At 32.0% G+C, this 20677-nt stretch overlaps 2 protein-coding genes across 2 annotated transcripts; one reads left to right on the top strand and one right to left on the bottom strand.

Annotated features, from left to right (window-relative positions):
* Positions 1-4833: 4833 nt before the first annotated feature.
* Positions 4834-6437, top strand: LOC115977752 (RING-H2 finger protein ATL54-like). The gene is made up of 2 exons (XM_031099770.1): positions 4834-5954; positions 6224-6437. The coding sequence occupies exons 1-2, from the start codon at positions 4994-4996 to the stop codon at positions 6250-6252; spliced, it is 990 nt and encodes a 329-aa protein (XP_030955630.1). The 5' UTR covers positions 4834-4993; the 3' UTR covers positions 6253-6437.
* A 10770-nt stretch (positions 6438-17207) lies between these two features.
* LOC115978056 (transcription factor bHLH96-like) lies at positions 17208-19500 on the bottom strand. The gene is made up of 3 exons (XM_031100084.1): positions 18822-19500; positions 17775-18206; positions 17208-17393 (listed from the first exon to the last, which is right to left on the bottom strand). The coding sequence occupies exons 1-3, from the start codon at positions 19302-19304 to the stop codon at positions 17298-17300; spliced, it is 1011 nt and encodes a 336-aa protein (XP_030955944.1). The 5' UTR covers positions 19305-19500; the 3' UTR covers positions 17208-17297.
* Positions 19501-20677: the final 1177 nt, after the last annotated feature.

The following is a 20677-nucleotide window of genomic DNA, read 5'->3' as shown; positions in this document are numbered from 1 at the left end:
TGATAAGTTGTGATTAATATCACTTTTATATGTGCTCATCATTAAAATAATTCTTTTTTAGATAAGTAGATAATGAGAAAGAGAGAATATGAGGTAAGGTTTGAATTACAAACATGAAGTATCATAAAAGATGTCATTATCGCTAGACAATTTTTTAAATTCGACACCATCTTTATTATTCACAAATCACATCAATCTAGTCAATAAGAAAAAGTTGTGAATTTTTTTGAAACGATGAACTTATATAAAATAAAATATAAGCCAGCGTAGAGTTCATAAGAAAGTGACATTTTCCTACCCACCAATAAGTAAATAATCTCTTCTTAAAAAATCTACATACAAATTTTTAATTTTTGGGAAATATTAACAAGCACCATGCGGTGCTTGTCAAGATTTCCTTATATGGTTGTCAAAAAAACTATCAAAAAATCTGTTGTTATTGCCAAAAAAAATTGTTATTAACGAGCACCTTACAGATGGTACCCATTAACACAACTCTTAATTTTTTTTTAAGTAAGAAATTACATGAAATTTAAAGTACTATGTTTGCTACGACTTTCCTAAGATGATTTTTTTTCTTTTTGAACTTTCCATTAAGATGAAACTAGAAGAATAAAATTAGGTCACACCAGCACCCCCATTGGCCCACAATTGTGTTTTATCTATAAGAGTAACTTCTGCACGGCAGCTATGAGGTCCTTCTCTGGATTATTACTTATCCTAAAGTGTGACTGATTTTTTTCTTCTCAAAAAAACAAAAGTGTACGTGACTGCTTTTGGCAAATCTTATTATTCACGAAGTGAACATACCGACTTCAGGATAGAATGTAGTCGTCATGATTAGGACTTGGAACCAAGAATTGTGAGACTAAAATGAAAACATTGAAAAGAGGGATGGGAGTGGAGGAAGGGAAACCATAAATCACAATTCAATAAAAAAAATTTGGAAATAAAAAGCCAGTAAAAATTTATCATTTACCTTGGTTATATATGCCGGGTTATATACTTGAAGGGAAATATAACAAAATAGTAAATGCAATGGAAATAATTTATAATTTTTGTTAGAAAAACTGTGACATATGCATTTATGATCTATCTATTGTCCTTATACCCTAATTTGTATTGATTATATAGACGTTATAAAATCTTTGCCAATCTGAGATGTAAAACTAAATATTCATAGATTTGCAGGAGGTTTATTTTATTTTTAGACAAACATGTATATTTTTTTAATATTGATATGTGGACCAGTTTGGTGGTTGTCTAGTTGACCAGTTCAATTTAAAACCAATCATGAAAAGATAATGAGTCCAAATTATATTTGTAAAAAAGAAAAATTGTACTTATTTTATTGATCAACTCAACTAACATAAAAATACACCCAAATAGGATTTTTTTTTGGGTGAAGAAGTACACACAAATAGTTGATAGAATTCGAGGTGAAATATAATGCTTTTAAAGTAAGAACAAAACTTAGGTGCAAAAAGATCTTGATTGCAATCAAAATTTTAATTTTTCATTATTTTCAAATTCTCTAATAAAGTGCTTGACTTTATGGACTAAAAGAGTAAATAGTATTCTGATATGAAATTCAACATGAGCATGGAGAAAATCTATGATTTCACTGTATTGACTGACATATTTCTTTAGTGTAGAATACTTGAATTATTAAGTAGTGTGAGTTTTACTAAAATTAAACTAAGCGTAACTTTAACACTAATAGTCTAACACACCAAATCATATAAAAAAAAAAAGAAAAAAGAAAAAAACGTCTAACACACTATGTAACCTGTAGGGGTAAAGTCCCCAGATCAAACAATGGGCCTTGGGCCCCATATAGAGTTCAACCACGTCCGAGGAGAAAGTGTGGGCGCCAAAAGGGCTCCGGCCCAATTCTTATGGACCCAAACTTATTTAAAAGGCGGTCCGAGAAGGAATGTCTTCTCGAATGTGCCAAGTATGACTCAAACATGCATCCTACCTGCAATAAAGAATCACTCCAACGAGTATTAGTAGCAGGGATGAGTCCCACAAGCCCGGGAGAGGGAAGAGAGTATAGGATGTCAAGGGAGAGACTACAACTGCCACATTAAATGCAGGGCAGCTACTTTTTTGGCCGCATTAATGTGGAGAGGACAGACGAACAGTGTTACCTTGGCCACTACAACTCACAGAAAGATAGGGGAGATGTCTGATGAGACGGGTACTCAAGTGAAGGTCCAGATGATCAACAAGTGTAAGGTTCTGATGACTTCAAGAGGGCTATATAAGAGAAGGGAATCCCCATGAAGAAAAGGACCCAAAAAAAAGAGGAACGAAGAGTAGAAAAAAGAGAGAAAGACCATAGCCTTTGATCAGGAACAGAGGTGCACCTATACATCTCATCGGACTGAATATCCAGTGGACATGAAGGAGATATTCTTATGTTCAATTGTTGTAAGATCCAAAGTTAACTAACACTCACTTTGTTAGGGCCTAGTTTTGTAACCTGCTCTCTACAAATTCATTATCTAGGATTCCTTGGGCCCGAACCACCTATCTGTTGGGCCTGGGCCCCAAAAAGGCCCTACATAACCTTTTATGAAAGTCACACCATTAAATAATTTTTTTTATTAGATTATTATTTTAATATCTTATTATTAGATTGCATGAATTCATTATTTTATAATCTAGGGATAGTTATTATTCAATCAATAAATTCACGTTTTATTTGTAATTAATATATATATTGTGGGGGAGAAAAGCCCAGGAATACATCTCCACATATGTATTGGGTTAGGGGCCTAATCTGAGGACGTAACTAGTCCAAGGACAAATAATTGCTTGCATGAGGGCCAGTGGTCGTAGGTAAAGGGGTAAAATCTGATCAGGATTGCCTGGCAAAGGTCTGAGGAGGAGTGTCATCTCGACAGAGTATAGCCGAGGTAAGAGGAAGTGTATTACCGTCAAGAGCAACATTCCAGACCATTCCATGGATAAGGATAAACATCAAGAAGGGACATGACAGAGGAAAGCTACAAATATCTTGGGAAAAACTGCTACCACCACATTAAATATACCACAGCTAATTCGTTGGCCGCATTAATGATGAAGTGATCCCGGAACAGTAATTCTCAGCCTTCTAGCTACTACCCAAAGACTTTAAGGAGGTACTAATGGGACAAGAACCAACCACAGAGATCTGATCTGCATGTGGAGGGTGGGGATGCTAGGGGAAGATAGTATAAAATGGAATGGAGACCCTAAGAAAAGGAGATTAGAAATTTGTAAGAGAAAGCATTGTAGTAGCTTGAACCATATCTGTAACCATTTTCAATCAATATATACTAGAATATACCTCCTTGGATTGTGTTGAGGACAAATTTACTTAGATAAATCTAGTTCATTTATGTTTGATTATCTTTTAAAATTCATTCTAACCGTTAAGTCATTTATTAGAGCCTAGTTTTCCAACCCACTCTCTACAAATTCATTGTATTGGGCTTATTGGGCTTGGATCCAATCATACCTTGGGCCAAGGATCCAAAACGCGCTCTTACATATATATATATATATATATATTTATATATATATATATATATATATTTTATATATGAGATGATTATTGATTTCTAATCATCTTTAAATTTCACAAGTGTGAAGAGAATAAGGAGAAAGCGTATAATCCAACGATAAATTGGTAAAAATCCACTTAAAAAAATATTGAGTTATGCAAATTTTCAAATGTATGTACAAGACATAACTTCAACTCAACTCATATAAGTTTCTCACCAAAAAAAAAAAAAAAAAAACTCAACTCATATGATATATAACTTCAACCCAACTCGGATAGGTCATTGATTCTTTCACATTTATTATTGTACATCATCCATAAACCTCACCCATTTCACATTTTAAACATAGACATCAATTAATCTTGTAAACATTGCAAGTTAAACTATAAACATTATAAGTAAGGAGCGTGCATCAACAGGTGCAAGGACAGACCCCCCGCGCGCGGGGGGGGGGGGGGGGGATGGCCCAAAGAAAAAAGGAAAAAAAAAATAAAAATTGGGCCCCCTTACTCAAAGAAAAAAGAGAAATTTTTTTATTGGTTTTATATATATATATATATATATTTTTTTTTTTTTTCTAGAATTGCACTTCCCTCTTCCAAAAACTTAGGCCCCTCCATTTTAATTAGCCTAGCCCAACTAGCAATTATCAAACTCAAAAACTTAACAAAAACAAAACTTTAAAATAAAAAATAAAAAATCATAGTTAACACAATATTAGATACTAGCATCAAGTGTTCAAAATGATAAATATTTTAGTATTTAGAACACCAAATATCAAAAACACTACTGTACGAAACATTTCAAATGCTATATTAAAGTAGCAAAAGTAAGTTTTGGTTTGTGAATTTTTTATTTATTTATTTTTTTTTGCAACAGCTGATGCTCTTAAGAAATAGTATTATTTTGTTTTAGTTGGTAAATGATTACATTTTGAATTAAGAAAAAATGATTTTGTGTATTTATCTTGGTTGATAGTTTATTAATACTACATCGATACCTCTTTGAATTTTTTTTCCCCTTACGTTTCGGCCTCCAAACTTGAAATCCTAGCTCAGCCTGAATAGGTGTGAGATAAAAATTACCTGCCCATATATTCTTGTGTCTCTTTCTACTCCCTCAACTTTCCCTACCTGTGTCTTACCTTATATGTGGTCCATGCCGAATGGAGCTAATTGGAGGAATTAATACACTATAACGCCTATACGAAACCATGGTGATGCAGAGGGTTTAACTTGGTGTCAATCACCAAACACACAAAACAAATCAAAATCCCCCACATAACCTTTGAAAGAGACATGTTAACTTTCTTAACGTCTTCCATTTCGTCCCTTCCAATTCAAACAAAAGCTAAACACCTCTCTCTTCAAAGTGCCACTCATTCATGTATCTTGCTTCTCTTTCTGCCTCTCTTGACTCTCTTTTTTTAATCTCCTTCAATGGCTAGAAATTATAGAATACTCTTCCCTACACTCACTGCAACAAGCCCATCCTCAAACTGTGATGGTTTTTGTGACCTAGCTTGCCCTTTTAACTGTCCACCTTTCCCAGACTATAGCTATTTCTCACCACCACCTCCACCACCATCTCTCACAGCCTCTCATAGCTCAAAATTCTTAAGCCACCACTTCTCAACCTTCCTTATTATCTCCCTTTCTGTCTTAGTCGGCCTTCTTGTTCTTATTAGTTACTATGTTCTAATAGTAAGGTCTTGTCCAAGTTGGTGTAGCCGAAGAAATAATGGACGTACATCCTCTCAATCAGACGGTACAGATGAAGATTTTCTTGATGAGAATCATGTTGATCATCCTATATGGTTCATCACCACCGTTGGTTTACAACAGTCTATTATAAGCTCGATAGCAGTTTGTAAGTACAAGAAAGATGAGGGTTTGATTGAAGGCACCGAGTGTTCTGTGTGTTTGAATGAGTTTCATGAAGATGAAATGCTTAGACTCTTGCCTAAGTGTAGCCATGCCTTTCATATACGTTGCATTGATACTTGGTTGAGGTCTCATACAAACTGTCCTCTATGCCGTGCCAATATAATTGTGAGCGATACTGTAAGCTTAGACCTTGTTAGTCATCTGGGTTCAGTGGATCAGAATGCTAATAATTTGGACAGAAACCAAGAGACCACTATGATGAACTCTGGGAATGATGGTGACATCTCTGAAAACCCAGCTGGAATAACCGATGAAAGCGAATTGCTAGAGGTTAATGGTGAAAGAACATCAAAAGAGGCTGTGAATTGTAGTGGGAATAATGATCTTCAGGCACTTGGTGATGATTCAATGGATAATGGTATACAAGTAATAAGGTCTATTTCAGAAGGGAGCTTGGTTAATGAAATTGAAGATGCTGAAAATTCACAGTTAGATATTGTACCAAAGCAAGATGGTAGGTGCTCAAGCATGCCTAGATTGATGGGTCATTCTTCAATTGAAAATTTTCTGCATATTAGGCCTGTATCTATGAAAAGATCGTTTTGCAGTGGTGGGAGGTTTTGGTCCTCAAGATATAACAAGAGCTTGAATTCAATTCTACTCTTGTAATAAGTTGGGGGTGTACCAATTCTTCTCCTACTACCGAAGCTATAAGAAAATATAGATGAGTTCCAGGAGGAATTGTCCACTTTAAACGAATAAGTTTTCGTTTTTGTGCTGCAGTTTCAAGTTCTGAAGTGGAGCTGGAGTAAGTCTTTTTGTATCACGAAGTGTGAATATTGCAGGACAGAATTGATGCCTCAAAAGGCAAAGGTATCACCTCCACTTGCAAGCTCTAATTACTTTGTAATTCAATTTACTTGGCTATGTTTCTGCAAAGGGATAAACCATTTGATTTTGGCTGTGCCTACAAATATATATATTTTTTCTTTTTTGAGAATGCATTTCGAACCCTTCATCCATTCAAAGATAAAGGGGTTTGTAGAGGTATTATCAATATATGCGTATATACTCTTTTTTTGTTATGTTTTATTGGTGTACTGTTGTGGTTCGTGCCATTAGCAGTATATTAGTCTCATTCTCAATATCTTTTACAAGAAACTGAACCTCTCTATCTATGTTCTTTGACAATGAGAACAATTCTAGAGCCCACAAGCACAATTGCTTTATCCTAGGATGAAAAATTGGCCACAATTTTCGTTCCCTAGTTTGTAGCATCAAATAAAGGGATATTGCCGGTTCTACCCACACATCTTAGAGGAAATAATTTGTTGTGACTTCACACTTATTATCCAATGTCTCTTTCTGTTTCTCAAAAAAATTATCCAATAAAAAAGTGTGGGGCCATTGCAATGGGATATATATTAATTTAAGCAGAAGTTAGAGAGTTCCAGCTAGATAAACCATGCACCATCCTGGATAGGTAGCTGTTGAGAAAAAAATTTCACAATGTTGGCATAATGGCATATGTAGTAAGTAGTAACCAATGGAAAGAGGACATTGTAAATGCTGACTAGTGACTAGAACTTGGTAAGATGAAATGGTTTTTTTTTTTTTTTTGATAATTCAATTATTACAACAAATGATTATGGGAAGATATGAAACATGATTCTCCTTATAAAACGAAATAGTTAAATAATTATAAAAGGAGATTATTAAGGAACATAAATTTTCTACCACTTTTTATGTTCTATTACATATTGAATACTAAGATTATGTAGCTTACCAAACCTAACATGTGATTCTTTTTGTTTAAAAAATAGCTCAAATTGAATAATCGATTGGCCCAACTTCCCTTCAATAGGTCATCTCAAGTATTATATATATAACATCATCTTCAGTATCAGCTAATTTAGCCTATCTAGCTTTTAGATGCAGCAAACCATTTGAATTTTTATAAGTTATGTACAGGAAGCGATTGATCTAAGCAAATCATGTCAATTTTGACAAGTTTTCATGTCGAAATCAGTTGATAAAACCTCAGACCTAATTGCTCTAAAACCCCCTCAGTTTTTGCTCCAACTTTTTCATTTAAAAAAATAAATAAATTAAGGGTTGAGAAATAATTATAAAAAGTTAATCAAAAGTGATTGTAATGAATAATCAGTATGGGATGAACTTTGTCTTTTGCTTTTTTTTTTTTTTTTTTTTTTTTTTTTAATTTTTCTTTTTTTATAGATAAGATGAGCATGATAATCCGACCACTCATCCGAGGGTGAAGTGTGGATAGTTGCTTTTGATCCATTGAAAATGAGTTATAACAACCCTTATCTGACATGCTTAGGTCAAATCATTAAACCCAAACCTACACCATGAGCCCATGATCAAGAATCTTTAGGTAAAATTTGATGGTAATGTCAATAAGTCATTGAAGGAACGCATAGTGGAAGAAAATTTTTCAACGGGGAATAATAATTATTCAATACTACTTTCCGGCAAGAAGTCATCATCCTTATTAAATTTTCTTCCAATCGGAGGCATACATTTTTTTATAACCATACAAAATTCACTAACTTGATTCCCAATCACAACATAAAGGCTATATTCTAAGCTAGTCGGCTATCTCTCAACTACCACGCCTTCCTAATCCCATTGAAATGGAGGTTACTTCTTTTTCCAGATTGCTTATAGTGCCAAACAATGAATCCATACAATTTAGGCTTTTGATTTAAACACGTTATCTGACTTTCAAGTCTCAAGCTGATGTAAGCCTAGCTACCTGCTCTATCTATATATGTGCCCTATTTTACCAATATCTTGAGCAAACCAACAATAACGGCCTAACTCTATGGTTCTTGCAGCGAATGAAAGCCAAGCCCAAGTACGAATTACAGTACTATAATTGCTGAAGGAGTTGTCTCAATGTTGACTTGACCCTATATAAATTTTGAGTTTTATTTCTAAGCAACACTTTTTCTTTCTTTTTTTTTTAACAATCTGGTTATATATATTCCCAGTTAGGAAGATGCTAAATTTACCGTAAATTTATTATAAAATGCTAATAAATTAATTTGCTAATGAATGTAATTGAAATCATGTCAATAATATAGTAAATAAATTATATATATTATTAATTCTCTAAATTAAAACTTGCAGGAAATTCATTTGTTAATCTCTATATGAAAAAGGTCAAAAAGTGTAACGTTTTCAATAATTTAGGAAATTAAAATTTAAGGATGAAAAAACAAACTTGAAGCAAACTTTATACAGAAGCAATACTTTTGCCAAGTTTTAAATTATTTTTCTTGTATTTGAAAGTTCCTAATAATAGCTGTAGCATCATTATTTCAGCAAAATAGTTGTGTGCACGGTTTCTTCATCAATCTATGACTAGTCATGACAAATCATGTAGTTCGAAAAACATGAGTGAAGTGTGTGTGAAACCAATTTATTAATTAAAAAAAAATACAACCATAATTGTTATTCTACACCGAGATGCTTGCTAAATTATAAAGATATTATGTATAAAATAAAAAGAAAATGAGACAGAATTATGTCGGTATGAACAAATTTTAAGATAGTTTTTAATAAATTTATTTTTTTGGAAAGCTTGAACTCCTATTCTTAGAGCATTTCTAGCAGTTTCTCTATATTTTTATACTGTTTGGACAGTGAACAGTGATATTTATCTTTTACTAATCTACTTTTTCAAATACATCTTCCAACAGATTCTCTATCCTTTCTCTATCTCATTTAAATATTATTTCTTCATTAATTATTTATCTATCTCATTTAAATATTATTTCTTCATTTTTAACAGACATATTTTCATACCCCTATCCCCATTCCTTTATTTGCTAATTTTTTATTTAGTTTTATTCTTTTGCTAATGTACTGTAGCCCATTAGATTTGATGAACTACTGTTCATAAGCAAAAAAAAAAAAATCATAATTTAAAGAATCCATTGGAAACCATTTTTTGAATCTTATTTTTTATTATAGAAATTATTTTGCTTTTACCTAACCTATTGAAAATGCTCTTATTCTCTCCTCTCTCTCTTTCTCTGATTGCTCACTTTCTTGATGTACGTGGGCCAATGCATTTGAACTTTATCGATAAAAACACTGAATGTCACTCCAAGCCCAATCGATTCAGTCATGTACTTTGATTGATTGGACTAAGTTTTAGCTCTTTATTGAGCAGCGACGATAAAGCCCGCAAAATTGGTTGAGCCCAATTCCACTACTTGTCTCCAAATCCAACCCACCTTTGCGGCGCGTGCTGTACACACACACACACACACAACTCCATTGATTACACTGTATATATATATATATAAAACCGAAGCCTTTGCTGGCACCACAATTTTCCACGTCAGCAAAATATTTAAAAAATAAATAAATAAATAAAAATTATAACTCCTCAAAACCCTAGCAACCTTACCCCTTTCTCAAGTTAAGAAATATAAAACCACGGTTTCTGCAAACTCTCTCTTTCTCCAGACGTAGGAAGCCCTAAAGCATTCAAGATCTACAAAACCCTAGCAACCTTACCCCTCTCTCAAGTTAAGAAATATAAAGTCACGATTTCTGCAAACTCTCTCTCTCCAGACGTAGGAAGCCCTAAAGTATTCAAGATCTACAATGCACGGTATAGATTTTAGCTTATAAAGTTCAACTTTTGTAAGGTTAGTTTTGTTTATATATTAATTAATACATAGTACTTTGTTCACCATTGAATACTCATATAATCAATTTCCAATTCAGTGTTCAAGAATTAAATCAAAATTCTAACTGCGCTATCATAAAATATTATTATTAGTATGAATTTTATGGAGTTGCGGTGTTCAAGAATTAAACCAAAATTCTTTTAAATTATCTATAATATTTTGTCCTCTGAAAATTTTATCTCTTTGATTTTAGTATATTGTGTTTCTTAAGCTATAGAGAGATTTTCTTTGGTTTCTGCAAACTCTCTCTCTCTCTAGATGTAGGAAGCCCTAAACGCACGGTATAGCATTCAAGATCTACAACTCACGGTATAGATTTAGTCCTTACGTTTAGGTTTAGGTTTTAAGAGATTTATATATTACTACTATGTAGCTGAATTTCCCGTGACATCAGTTTTATGTTTTTAACCAAATACATCAGGAAAGCAAGAGAAGGTGCATAAATATTTAGTCCTTACGTTTAGGTTTAGGTTTAGGTTTAGGATTTAAGAGATTTATATATTACTACTATGTGGCTGAATTTCCCGTGACATCAATTTTATGTTTTTTTTTTTTTTTTTAAATTTGTTTTATGTAAGGTTAGTTTGTTTACATCAGTTCTTTATCTCAAAGATAAAACTTTTATTTCTACCGCAAGAACTATTTAGGTATGTATCCCTTGCAAGCACACATGAACTTAAATTGTCTTTTAATATATGCATGTTTTATTATTTTCTAATAGTTTTCCCGTGCATCGCACGGGTTAGTGACTAGTTACACAATAAACACTTTCAACTTTACCTGGTACAAATCAGCAAAAGCTTTTCCATATTTTATACAAGATATTTACTAACATAAGCCCTTTAGGTCATATATTAGTAAATCATTTTAGAAAATTTTTTATTGAAAATTGAAAAATTTGTCAAACCTTTTGATAGTTTTTTCAATTCTCGATAAAAAATTTTCTAAAATCAATTGTTAATATATACTCTAAATCGAACCCTTTATACAAAACCAAATAAGATGAAATGTGCCAAACAAAAGACACAATTATGTCATTTATAATTATATAGTAGAAATTCACGTATAAGAATTTTTTTTTTTTTTTTTTGAGCAAATAAGAAAAAGTATCCTCTACCATTTGACTTCTTTTCATCACTTTGTGGTTACCCCTATGTTACACTCAAAAATCGGCTTGCTTTTATGGTTTCCCCATAAAATATAGAACTGTCTTAAGATTTTTGAGTGTGACATTTAATTCCTTTATTTTATGTGTAAGCTGTTAATTGTGTAACACTTAAATCCATTAAAAAAAAAATTTTTCTTAGTTTAAGTGTAATAGAAAACTCCCATGTGGTATTGTTTTATGTAAAATGCAGTTCTAAATTTAAACATGTTATCAAATGAGAAAGTCTTTTATTATTTTTATGGAAGTTTAATGCACATAAAATAATACATATTACATAGAAATTAAATAAAACTATCAAATTTTAGGGGACTACGTGTTTTATTTGTGCTCTTTTCCCTATATTTATGCTTCCTATTGGAGCATTTTAATATTATTTAATTAAAATTAATAAATATTACAACATAAATATAATAATATTGGAGTTAATATGGAAGATAAAGAGTCATGTTAAAAAAAGAAAGAGACTCTTTTATTAAATTATTAGTAACATATAAGTTTATTTGTTAAGGTTGTATCAAGTTTATTACTAAGCTTGAATGCTTGATATGTTGCTTAGAGCTCATGTTCCTTAGAGCTCTCTCAAACTTGATATGTTGCTTAATGAGGAGCCTTGGTAAATGGTGAACATATTGCGAAGACATAAGAAAAAGATGCATGAAATTGCTTCCTTTCATTATATAGAGATGCAAAGTTAAATTTAATAGAAGCGCGGTTGGAATGAATTGCAAGTTTTCTTTGCACCGGTAGAAAAGAAACTGCTTTCACAACATTTTCTTAATTTATTTAAGTGGTGAGTTTCACTTTTATTTAGACCTATCATCAATGTCATTTTTATTATAGAATATACTAAATATATTATAAATTTACTACATATCATTTTCAAAACGAGATTCCTAGCATCACTTTTTTATTATAAATAATGCACAACAAGCCAAGTTAACATTTGCTAAACAAGTTTGTGTCCCATCAACTTATTGGTTTTATACTACTTTGTCAAAGTTAGTCCCACCAGCTTCTCGTGTTATATACTCATTAACAAAAGATGATATTATCTCAAATGGCACATGTTATTATTATTTTGTTTTTCGCTTTTTGGATGAATAATTATAGAAAAGTGATATATGTACAATATTTTTACAATAATTTCACAATAAATTTTAAATGATAGATAATTATTGGTTTTAATTCAAACTTTATCATCGAAATTATTTTTTTACCCACTAACAACAATAAATAACAATCTGCTATATAAAATTTATTGTGAAAATATTTTATACATAACATTTTTCATAATTAGGATTTCTCATAATTAGAACCATAGCATTTCTCATTATTAAAATCATAGTTGTTTTTCTTCATATTTCAACTCTCAGAGTCAGTCTTTTTCAAATGATTTTCACAACAAATTTCACTACAATTGGTCGGCTCATGTTTACAAAGTGGGCTACCTTTTGTAATAGAAATGGACCTCCATCCTTTTCTTCTCTTCCTCATTAGAAGAAGAAGAAGAAGAAGAAGGCCAGGATCCTCATAACTGTTATACATGTTTTTGTTGTTTGAGAAAGGAAAAAAAAAAATAATTCTTAGTTCTATTCAAACAAAAAAAAGATACTAATAATTACACGTCCAAACAAAATTACTTTAATCATGGAACCAAAAAATAAAATGTTGGGAAATGGTACACCTTTATGAGATATGTATGTATTATCGTTTTCAAATCAACAAAGATTTTCAATTTGCTATCATTACATTCACGAAACTTCTTCGATACTACCCAACATATATATATATATATATATATATATTTATATATGTGAAAGTACTTGTCACTAAAAAGAATCTGCTAGCTTTTATATTTGACAACCCCATGTTCCATGAACCTGCTGTCACTGTTTACTCTATAGTAATTTGATAATCTCATGCAATAATGCTACAAATACCATAATTTTTTTTTTTTTTTGAGTTGATAGACTATGATTATTGATTAGTTGATAGAATATTACACAATGATAAATTTAGGGTCCCAAAATCAATGCATGGAATGAATGGATATAAAGATATGGGCTCTTGTAAAGCCTTTTACGGCAAGTAGGTTTGGTTTTTCAGTCTTTCACTTCCACTAGCTACCCTTTCGGCTTTTCTGGATTTCCTTTTTTCCCTAAAGAGAGAACACAACGGATCTTAGTGCTACGGATTAATGCTTTTATAATGTGAACGTTTTAGTGTATATCATACATAACTTCCCGTCAATTAATCGTTCAAAAGATGTTAATGAAACTCTAATAATTAAAATGGATTAAATTCTAATTGTATTGTTATTTTATTTATTTAAACTCCTATTCTATTGTTATTAATCATTAATCTTAGCCATCAAGGATATTCGAACTCAAAATGTTATTTAATAATAAATGATTTAGATAGTTAAGCTAATTCGAATATACAAATTCATATTGTTAGACTACGTCACAGTTCATACATGTATGGAAAACATTATAATTAAACGATCTTTTATATTTTAAATAGGATAAGTGAATTGGAAAAATATATACTTTAGTTGTATATGTGTTATAATTTACAAAGAGAAGTGGATTTTTCAAAATAATAAGAATAATAATTTGAATTTTGAAGGGGATGTGACCTCAATGAACCTAAAACTAAAAAGCGCAAGATTCATGTGCGGTTTTGAATTTTCACAAAGATAGTTTTGTTGTAAATGTCCTGGAACAGAATATTGTTGCAATAAAAAGCAAAGAAGTACATCAACTCGCCGCATCATAGCTGCATGCCAACACAAGAAATTAGCATTTATCATCATAGTAGATAATGTGGATCCAACGTGTTTAGAGAGGATTTGTCAATGCCTAAGTACTTGCTTAGTAACCAAATTCTCAATTTGCAACTCTTGAAATGCCCCATCTGTGTGCTAGCTTTAGGACTTGATCCATTGCACCAAAAAAAGGCACATCCTTAATAAAAGGGTTAATCATTTTATATATGACAAAACTTAACTAGGCAGTAATTTTACCCTTTTACATATTGCATGGTAGTTTCTCTGTAACCCATACACGCTTATCTCAAACATTAATTAGTTGAATATATGGAGGAATTTCTTAAGGTGACCCCAAACTAGTTATTAGAGGTTCTAGAACCTCATTGATCTTATGAAGTCTTAGGAACAACTAGTTAGATCATTAATCTAATCCTTTAGGTTTAAATTAGATTTCTTACAATACAACTAATTCTTTGAGTTCGTTCTTTACTTTTTTTTTTCTTACTAGCAACTTTGTTCCCATAAATAAAAACTTGAAAGTCATTGAATATATCCAACTCTTCTGACCATTTAAGCAATGACACTTGCCCAAACATGCATGGGTCAAATGATGATGCAAAAGACATGCATGTATGGTAAGTAATGGAGAAGGAGAGCATCATTCTGTACCATTCCAAGGACATCTTCCTCTGATCCATATATATTACAAGGAGACAAAGAGGAAGAGATAGAATCAAGTACTCAGAAGTCACATATCAAAGGGAATATGCCGTGGGGTATTATCATGAAGTCCTCTAAAGAGCCTACGAAGAAGAATAGGATGATATCCATTTGGAATTACACTATATCCGATGTGTGGAACCCACTGAATATTTGCAACTTGAAAAGCAAAATTATGCTCCATTGATTCCCAAAGTAAATACACAGAATGGTTAAAGGTGGTAGCTGTGCTTCTTCAAGGAAAGAGCACAATATGTCGTTAGTGAACTTGTTGGTTTCTTCTTCCTGCTTGCTCTACAATATTGGGCTTACAATAAGTTTGAATCTATTGAGTCATAATATCTCTATTAATGGAAATGTAGGATGTGAATTTTGGTAAGGAGAGTAGACTAAGAGTGTGTTTGTTACGAGTTTATAAGCTCAGTTTTTAGCTTTTAGCTTTTATGTATAACTTTTTAAAACCTTATTTTTTCTCGCATTTTCTCACATTTTTAAATTTTTTTTCAAGATACAAGCATACTTTGGCACACTTTCAACAAAAATTTTAAGTTTCAACTAAATAAGTTGTTCTCAAATAGACCATAAGTTACTGAATTACAATACCCTTAACATCTCTATCACTTTTTAGAAGAAGCAAGATATGGGCGGAAGAGGCTATAAACTATATATGACTATTTGGATTGGTTTTTAACTTTAATCTTTTTAACTATATTTGTTTATATTAGCTTATTCAAGTATAATTATACTTTTATGAAATTTTAACTAATTAACAAAATACTAATCCAACCACACGTTAAATCCACATATGTGCAAGCCTCCTATTGTAAAGACATTAGAATGATCTGGTACCACTAAAAAAAAAGGTAAGAATTTCGATCATTCTATGGCTCCTTAATTAAACAAAATGTTTGTATAAGAATTTTTTCATGTTTTTAGACAATCTAAATACAATTTCATGCCTTACCCAACAAGGAAAAGTGGATGAGCGGGTGAATTTCGAAGGTCTACATTAGTTCCTTTGCAACTTACAAAATTTGTTGTATATTCATGATTTAGCCTTAAAATTGATGAGGCAGTTAGTTCAACTCTCAAGGGAATTCTCTTGGGGAAGATTTGGGAGAAGCTAAGGCTGCCCTTTTTGTAGTTTCTTCATGGCCTTTGCATTCACTAGGTGGGTTGCCATAATATAATTCCTGATGCCCTCAATGTCCATAAGAGTGTCTTTGAATCTAGAAGGAAAAATTCTGGAATCAATCAAATAAATAAAATTGTTATATTTGTTCATATATATATATATATATATATATAAACATTTTGCAAGCATATTAAATAACCTAATTTATACTTAAAAATGACCTTAAATGGACTCTAACTGTAACTGATATAGTATCATTATAGGACTCTAATTAGGTTAGGAAAGTCTTAAAAACACCTAAAACTTATTAAATAAAACCCTAATTCCTAAAATTCAGAGAAAATTACATAAAACATTAAAATTTCCAAAAAAATAACAAACGGGAAAAAATACCCTTATTTTGTCTTCGTAGGGGAGATGGTTTAACACTTAACAGTCCTCTCCTTTTGTTTCGGGCAAAAAAATTCATCATTTTTTGGGCAAAAGAAAATAAAATAAAATCGTGTATATAGTATCTTAATCTTCAAATTAAAATGGGCACAATGCCACGACTATGTTTGTTCCTAACTGGCTAACACATATAAGAATTATATATGTTTGCAAGAAGGAATTTAGATTTTGTTCTACTTTTATAAAGTGCGATGTCAAACCAAAGATCATACACCACTATCGAAGGTGGAAGTGGAATGTCTTAATATAATAAATAAATAAAATAAATAAGTTGTACTTAAAAATATATATATAATTGTAAAAAGATGTATAGTTAGATTAGTTAAATAAAAAAAAAAAAATTTAAAAACAAACAAAAAACTTTTTGTGTTATGATTTTCTTTCTTTCTAGTGAATATATTTGTACTTTTTAGTAATTAACCCGGGGGGGGGAAAACTAAAAAGTCTTATTCAAAAAGACTTGGGAAAAAAAGCTAATGTTTTTGCTTTTTTACAAGTTTGGTGGTGGTGATGTTACGTTTATTAATTTATAGTATGATAGGATTTTTTTTTTTTTTTTTTTTTATATGATAGGATATGCACTATAGAGTACTCCCTAATTCAATAATTTAGGCATCAAAATTCACCGATGTTATAGTTTCGTGATATTGATACCCATGATACTTATAATATTTTTATTTTTATTTATATATTATTTTATGATCAGCGGGAAACATGCATTGCTTCGGGAAAATGTGTGTATTCTCTCGTTAGATAGATAACAGAGAATAAGGAAAGAGATACAACAAGAAGAATGGAACCAATCATTCTGATAGGCATATATGATATAACCCCAATTACAAAATAAAACGATTAAAAAAAGAGTTGGGTTTTTTCATATTATTTCAGCTGAAAGCAGACTCTTCTTGAATTCTTCTTAGCATTTGATTAACTGCTGTTGCTATTTCATCCACTGTATTCAGCTGACACCCTTCCTCAACCTGTCCCACAAATTGAACAAAACCATTATTGATATAATTTCTAAATGGGTCTTGTTAATCAAATTGAAAATAATAATTAATATTCAATTATAAGTCAGAGTGCATACTTTTCAATTAATATTCAATTGTAATCTTGTGTAACACTATAGCTTACGGTGTTTAGCTACATAGTAATTATTCTTTTTCATCAAGCTTATATAGAAAATATGTATACACTATTTAACTTTATTTCAAAAATTATATTTATATATAAAAATATCTGCAGCATTAAATGTACATTAAGTACTTATGTTCTTTTGATACTCACTTTTAACAAAATCTTTGTAAAATTGACAAAAGAGAGAGTAGTGATCGGCTAACTTTTCATTGTACTGTACCAACCTTAACGCTAACGGAATAGAGGACCATTTGATCAATAGTGGTAACGTTAAGGTGGAGAATAGTGAGCCTCAGACTTTGAAGCCCAGCCACCATTTTCAAGAGCTGTCTAGGCTGTTGCTTTGAGAGTATCTTGAGGTTGGCATGGCTCTCCACCATAGTGACTTCTATGTCTGCCACAGCCCATTGATTCTGTTGCTGCTGCTGGGCCATTGATTCGTTTCCTGTAGCAGTGGCAGGTGAGTCGTTGCACTGAGTTGCACGTGTTGAGTACTGAGGGAAGGAGAAGAACTGAGCAAATGGTGAAGAAGAAGAAGAAAACCCATTAGTGTCTGGCTCTTGCTTTGTCCTTTTATGGACCTCCATGGACTGCAACAACTGCTCTAGTTCCTTCACAAAATTGATTGCTCCTCCTATTATAGACGCTTGGTCACCCTATAATACAACAATTAATAAGTCAATAACAACAACAACAATCAGGTTTTCAAAGCTTTGGAGTCGCTATGTTGTAAAAGTACAATGTTTTGTATGAATTTTTACTCTCATAATAATCTATTAAATGTCAGAAAACTAAATATAACCGATAAGATAAATTCATTAAAATCAGTTTGATTAGCTCAACAACTATGTATACATCCTCAAAAATTCTCAACATATACTAATCAGAATGGCCTATTATCCTTCACCATATACCTAATTTATATAAGGAAAGAAAGTATTAATTCATACCAAAAAACTTAAAAAAATGATGTGATGAACATGCACAAGGCCGATTGAGCATGTATAATATATTAACTGAAAAAACAAATATAAAGTGAACCAATAACAAAGTCAATATATTACTACATAAGTGGTACAATTATTGAAATCTTGGGATTCGTAAATATTTGTACCATCATAAAGTAATCAAGTAGACTCCTGGAATCTTGATAGGAAAAAGGAGAAAAATATAATTAGGGTTTAAAAAATAGTATTGCTAAAAAGAGTTTCATTGGGCGAAGGAAAAAAGCAAAAGAGAAAAAAATAAAAATAAATATAAAAGTGACTGACCCTTTGAACATAAGAAGGAGGCATCAAAGACCTGAGCACAGAGAGGTACTCATTCATCTGTTTACGACGATTGCGCTCAACAGCAATGTGGGTCATCCTTTGATTCTCAATCTCCTCCTTGTTTTTGCTACACTTGGTGCGTCTTCGCTTTCTACGACCAGTCGTTGTTGTTGTTGCAAAAGCTTCCTTTGAAGGAAGAGGGTAAAGTTGTACTTCACCAGGGAAAGAATATTGATCAATAGTATGATCTGTGCAAACCTCAGGAGAAGAGGAATTTGGGTCATAGTACTCTTTATGAGCATTTTGCATCACTGAAGGAGATGAGGAATAATCAAAGTTTGCATGGAGACTTTGCTCTAAGCTATGGATTCCAAGAAGGGCTTTATCTTCTTCTTGTAAAGCAAGGTCATAGCTCCAAGAGTAAAAGTCTTTGCAAGCAAGACTAAATGGATCTTGTGGGTAAACCACTGCTTCTAATGCCATTTTTGATACTAGCTAACACACAAACAAGTGATAAGACAGGGCTTCGTGAGAGAGAGGGTTTGTGAGCTGAGAGTGAGAGAACTGTTTCGTACAATACAAAGAAACCCAAATGAATCTAAGAGAAAAGGCAAACGAAACTTATAGGTATAAACCCAAAGGAAAGGACTACGTTCCCAATAGACCAAACAAACTCACCTTTTTATCATATGCCACCAAGAAGGTAAGCCCAGAGCGCTTTAAAGACATCTAATCAAAGATATAAACAAAAGCTACAGCGTTTTGCACGTGAGATTGCATATATTGTAGACTAGTCACTAGTCAATACTTACTAATCGATTAACAATGAGAGAAAGAGAGAGAGATTCTATTTCTTTTGGCAATTAGATAAACAAATCAGTCTATATATTAAACAAAACTAGACAACTATAATTATTAATTTATAAGACAGTTTGTTTCTCTACCACACAATTTTTTTTATTTTCTTAAAGTTTGGTGGGTAATTTGCTGTCCCGGTTGTAATTCCTACAGATACTTGACGCGTTGCGTATATAGATGGATGGACCTAGACCAGATGTTCAGTAAGCCATACGTTTAAAACAAATCTAACTGTTGATGAATAGTTTGAGTTCAGTTAAAAAAAAAAAAAATAGTTCGTACAATTGATAACAACAAAACAGCCTGCTAGACTGACGAGACAACTATAATTCTTAAATGGAGTACTGTTACAAAATTTTATAGTTACACTATTTGTTTTGGGGAAAAATTTGAGTAGATTCGATATCATCCAGTCACTGTTACAGTTTGTGAATTCCACGACACTATAACTGTTAAATGAGCTTGTGATCAGTTCTTAATCGTGTTCAAAACCATTTGTGGAAGTACCCTGAGAAAAGCAACTTCGTGTAGAGTTCAACAGCTCCTTAATCGACTTTCGAACAATTGAAGCTTGACTGTCCCTCGGTCAAGACTTAATCAATGGAGAATTGGGGTTGTTGTGTCATTAATCGCTAGAGTTAGTTGTTTGCTTAGAATTATGTGCCTTACCAACATCAAGTATAAAAGGTACTGTATAACTTGACTCACATGGTTGGGGTGGCACTTTGCCGTGAACCCTAGGTCGAGATATTATTCAAGCCTATTTCCATACAACAGTGAGTATAAATCGAAAGAATATTCAAGACGAAATTGGCGTGAACAAGTGATCAAGCTAAAATCGCAGGAGCCCAGTTGTGTTGCTGCGGTCAATTAAATCTTCAAGAGGTTTTTGGAGAAGGTTGGAGGTATACATTGTAAAGCACAGGTGCGTTATTCATGGAATATCCATATAGCTGTAAAGATCATAAATTCTAAAGATATAAATTTTTTTTGCAATT

This window comes from Quercus lobata, chromosome 2, assembly GCF_001633185.2.
Source record: "Quercus lobata isolate SW786 chromosome 2, ValleyOak3.0 Primary Assembly, whole genome shotgun sequence".
NCBI lineage: Eukaryota > Viridiplantae > Streptophyta > Magnoliopsida > Fagales > Fagaceae > Quercus > Quercus lobata.
The sequence above is the reverse complement of the archived record's forward strand: the minus strand, read 5'-3'. Positions and strand labels throughout refer to the sequence as shown.

Coding starts and splice junctions, on each gene's coding strand:
- LOC115977752 (XM_031099770.1), top strand. CDS start 4,994: ATGGCTAGAAATTATAGAATACTCTTCCCTACACTCACTGCAACAAGC. Junction 5,955..6,223: donor TATTGTACCAAAGCAAGATG/GTAGGTGCTCAA, acceptor TTTGTGCTGCAG/TTTCAAGTTCTGAAGTGGAG.
- LOC115978056 (XM_031100084.1), bottom strand. CDS start 19,304: ATGGCATTAGAAGCAGTGGTTTACCCACAAGATCCATTTAGTCTTGCT. Junction 18,207..18,821: donor CTCCTTCTTATGTTCAAAGG/GTCAGTCACTTT, acceptor GTTGTATTATAG/GGTGACCAAGCGTCTATAAT. Junction 17,394..17,774: donor TCTATTCCGTTAGCGTTAAG/GTTGGTACAGTA, acceptor TTTGTGGGACAG/GTTGAGGAAGGGTGTCAGCT.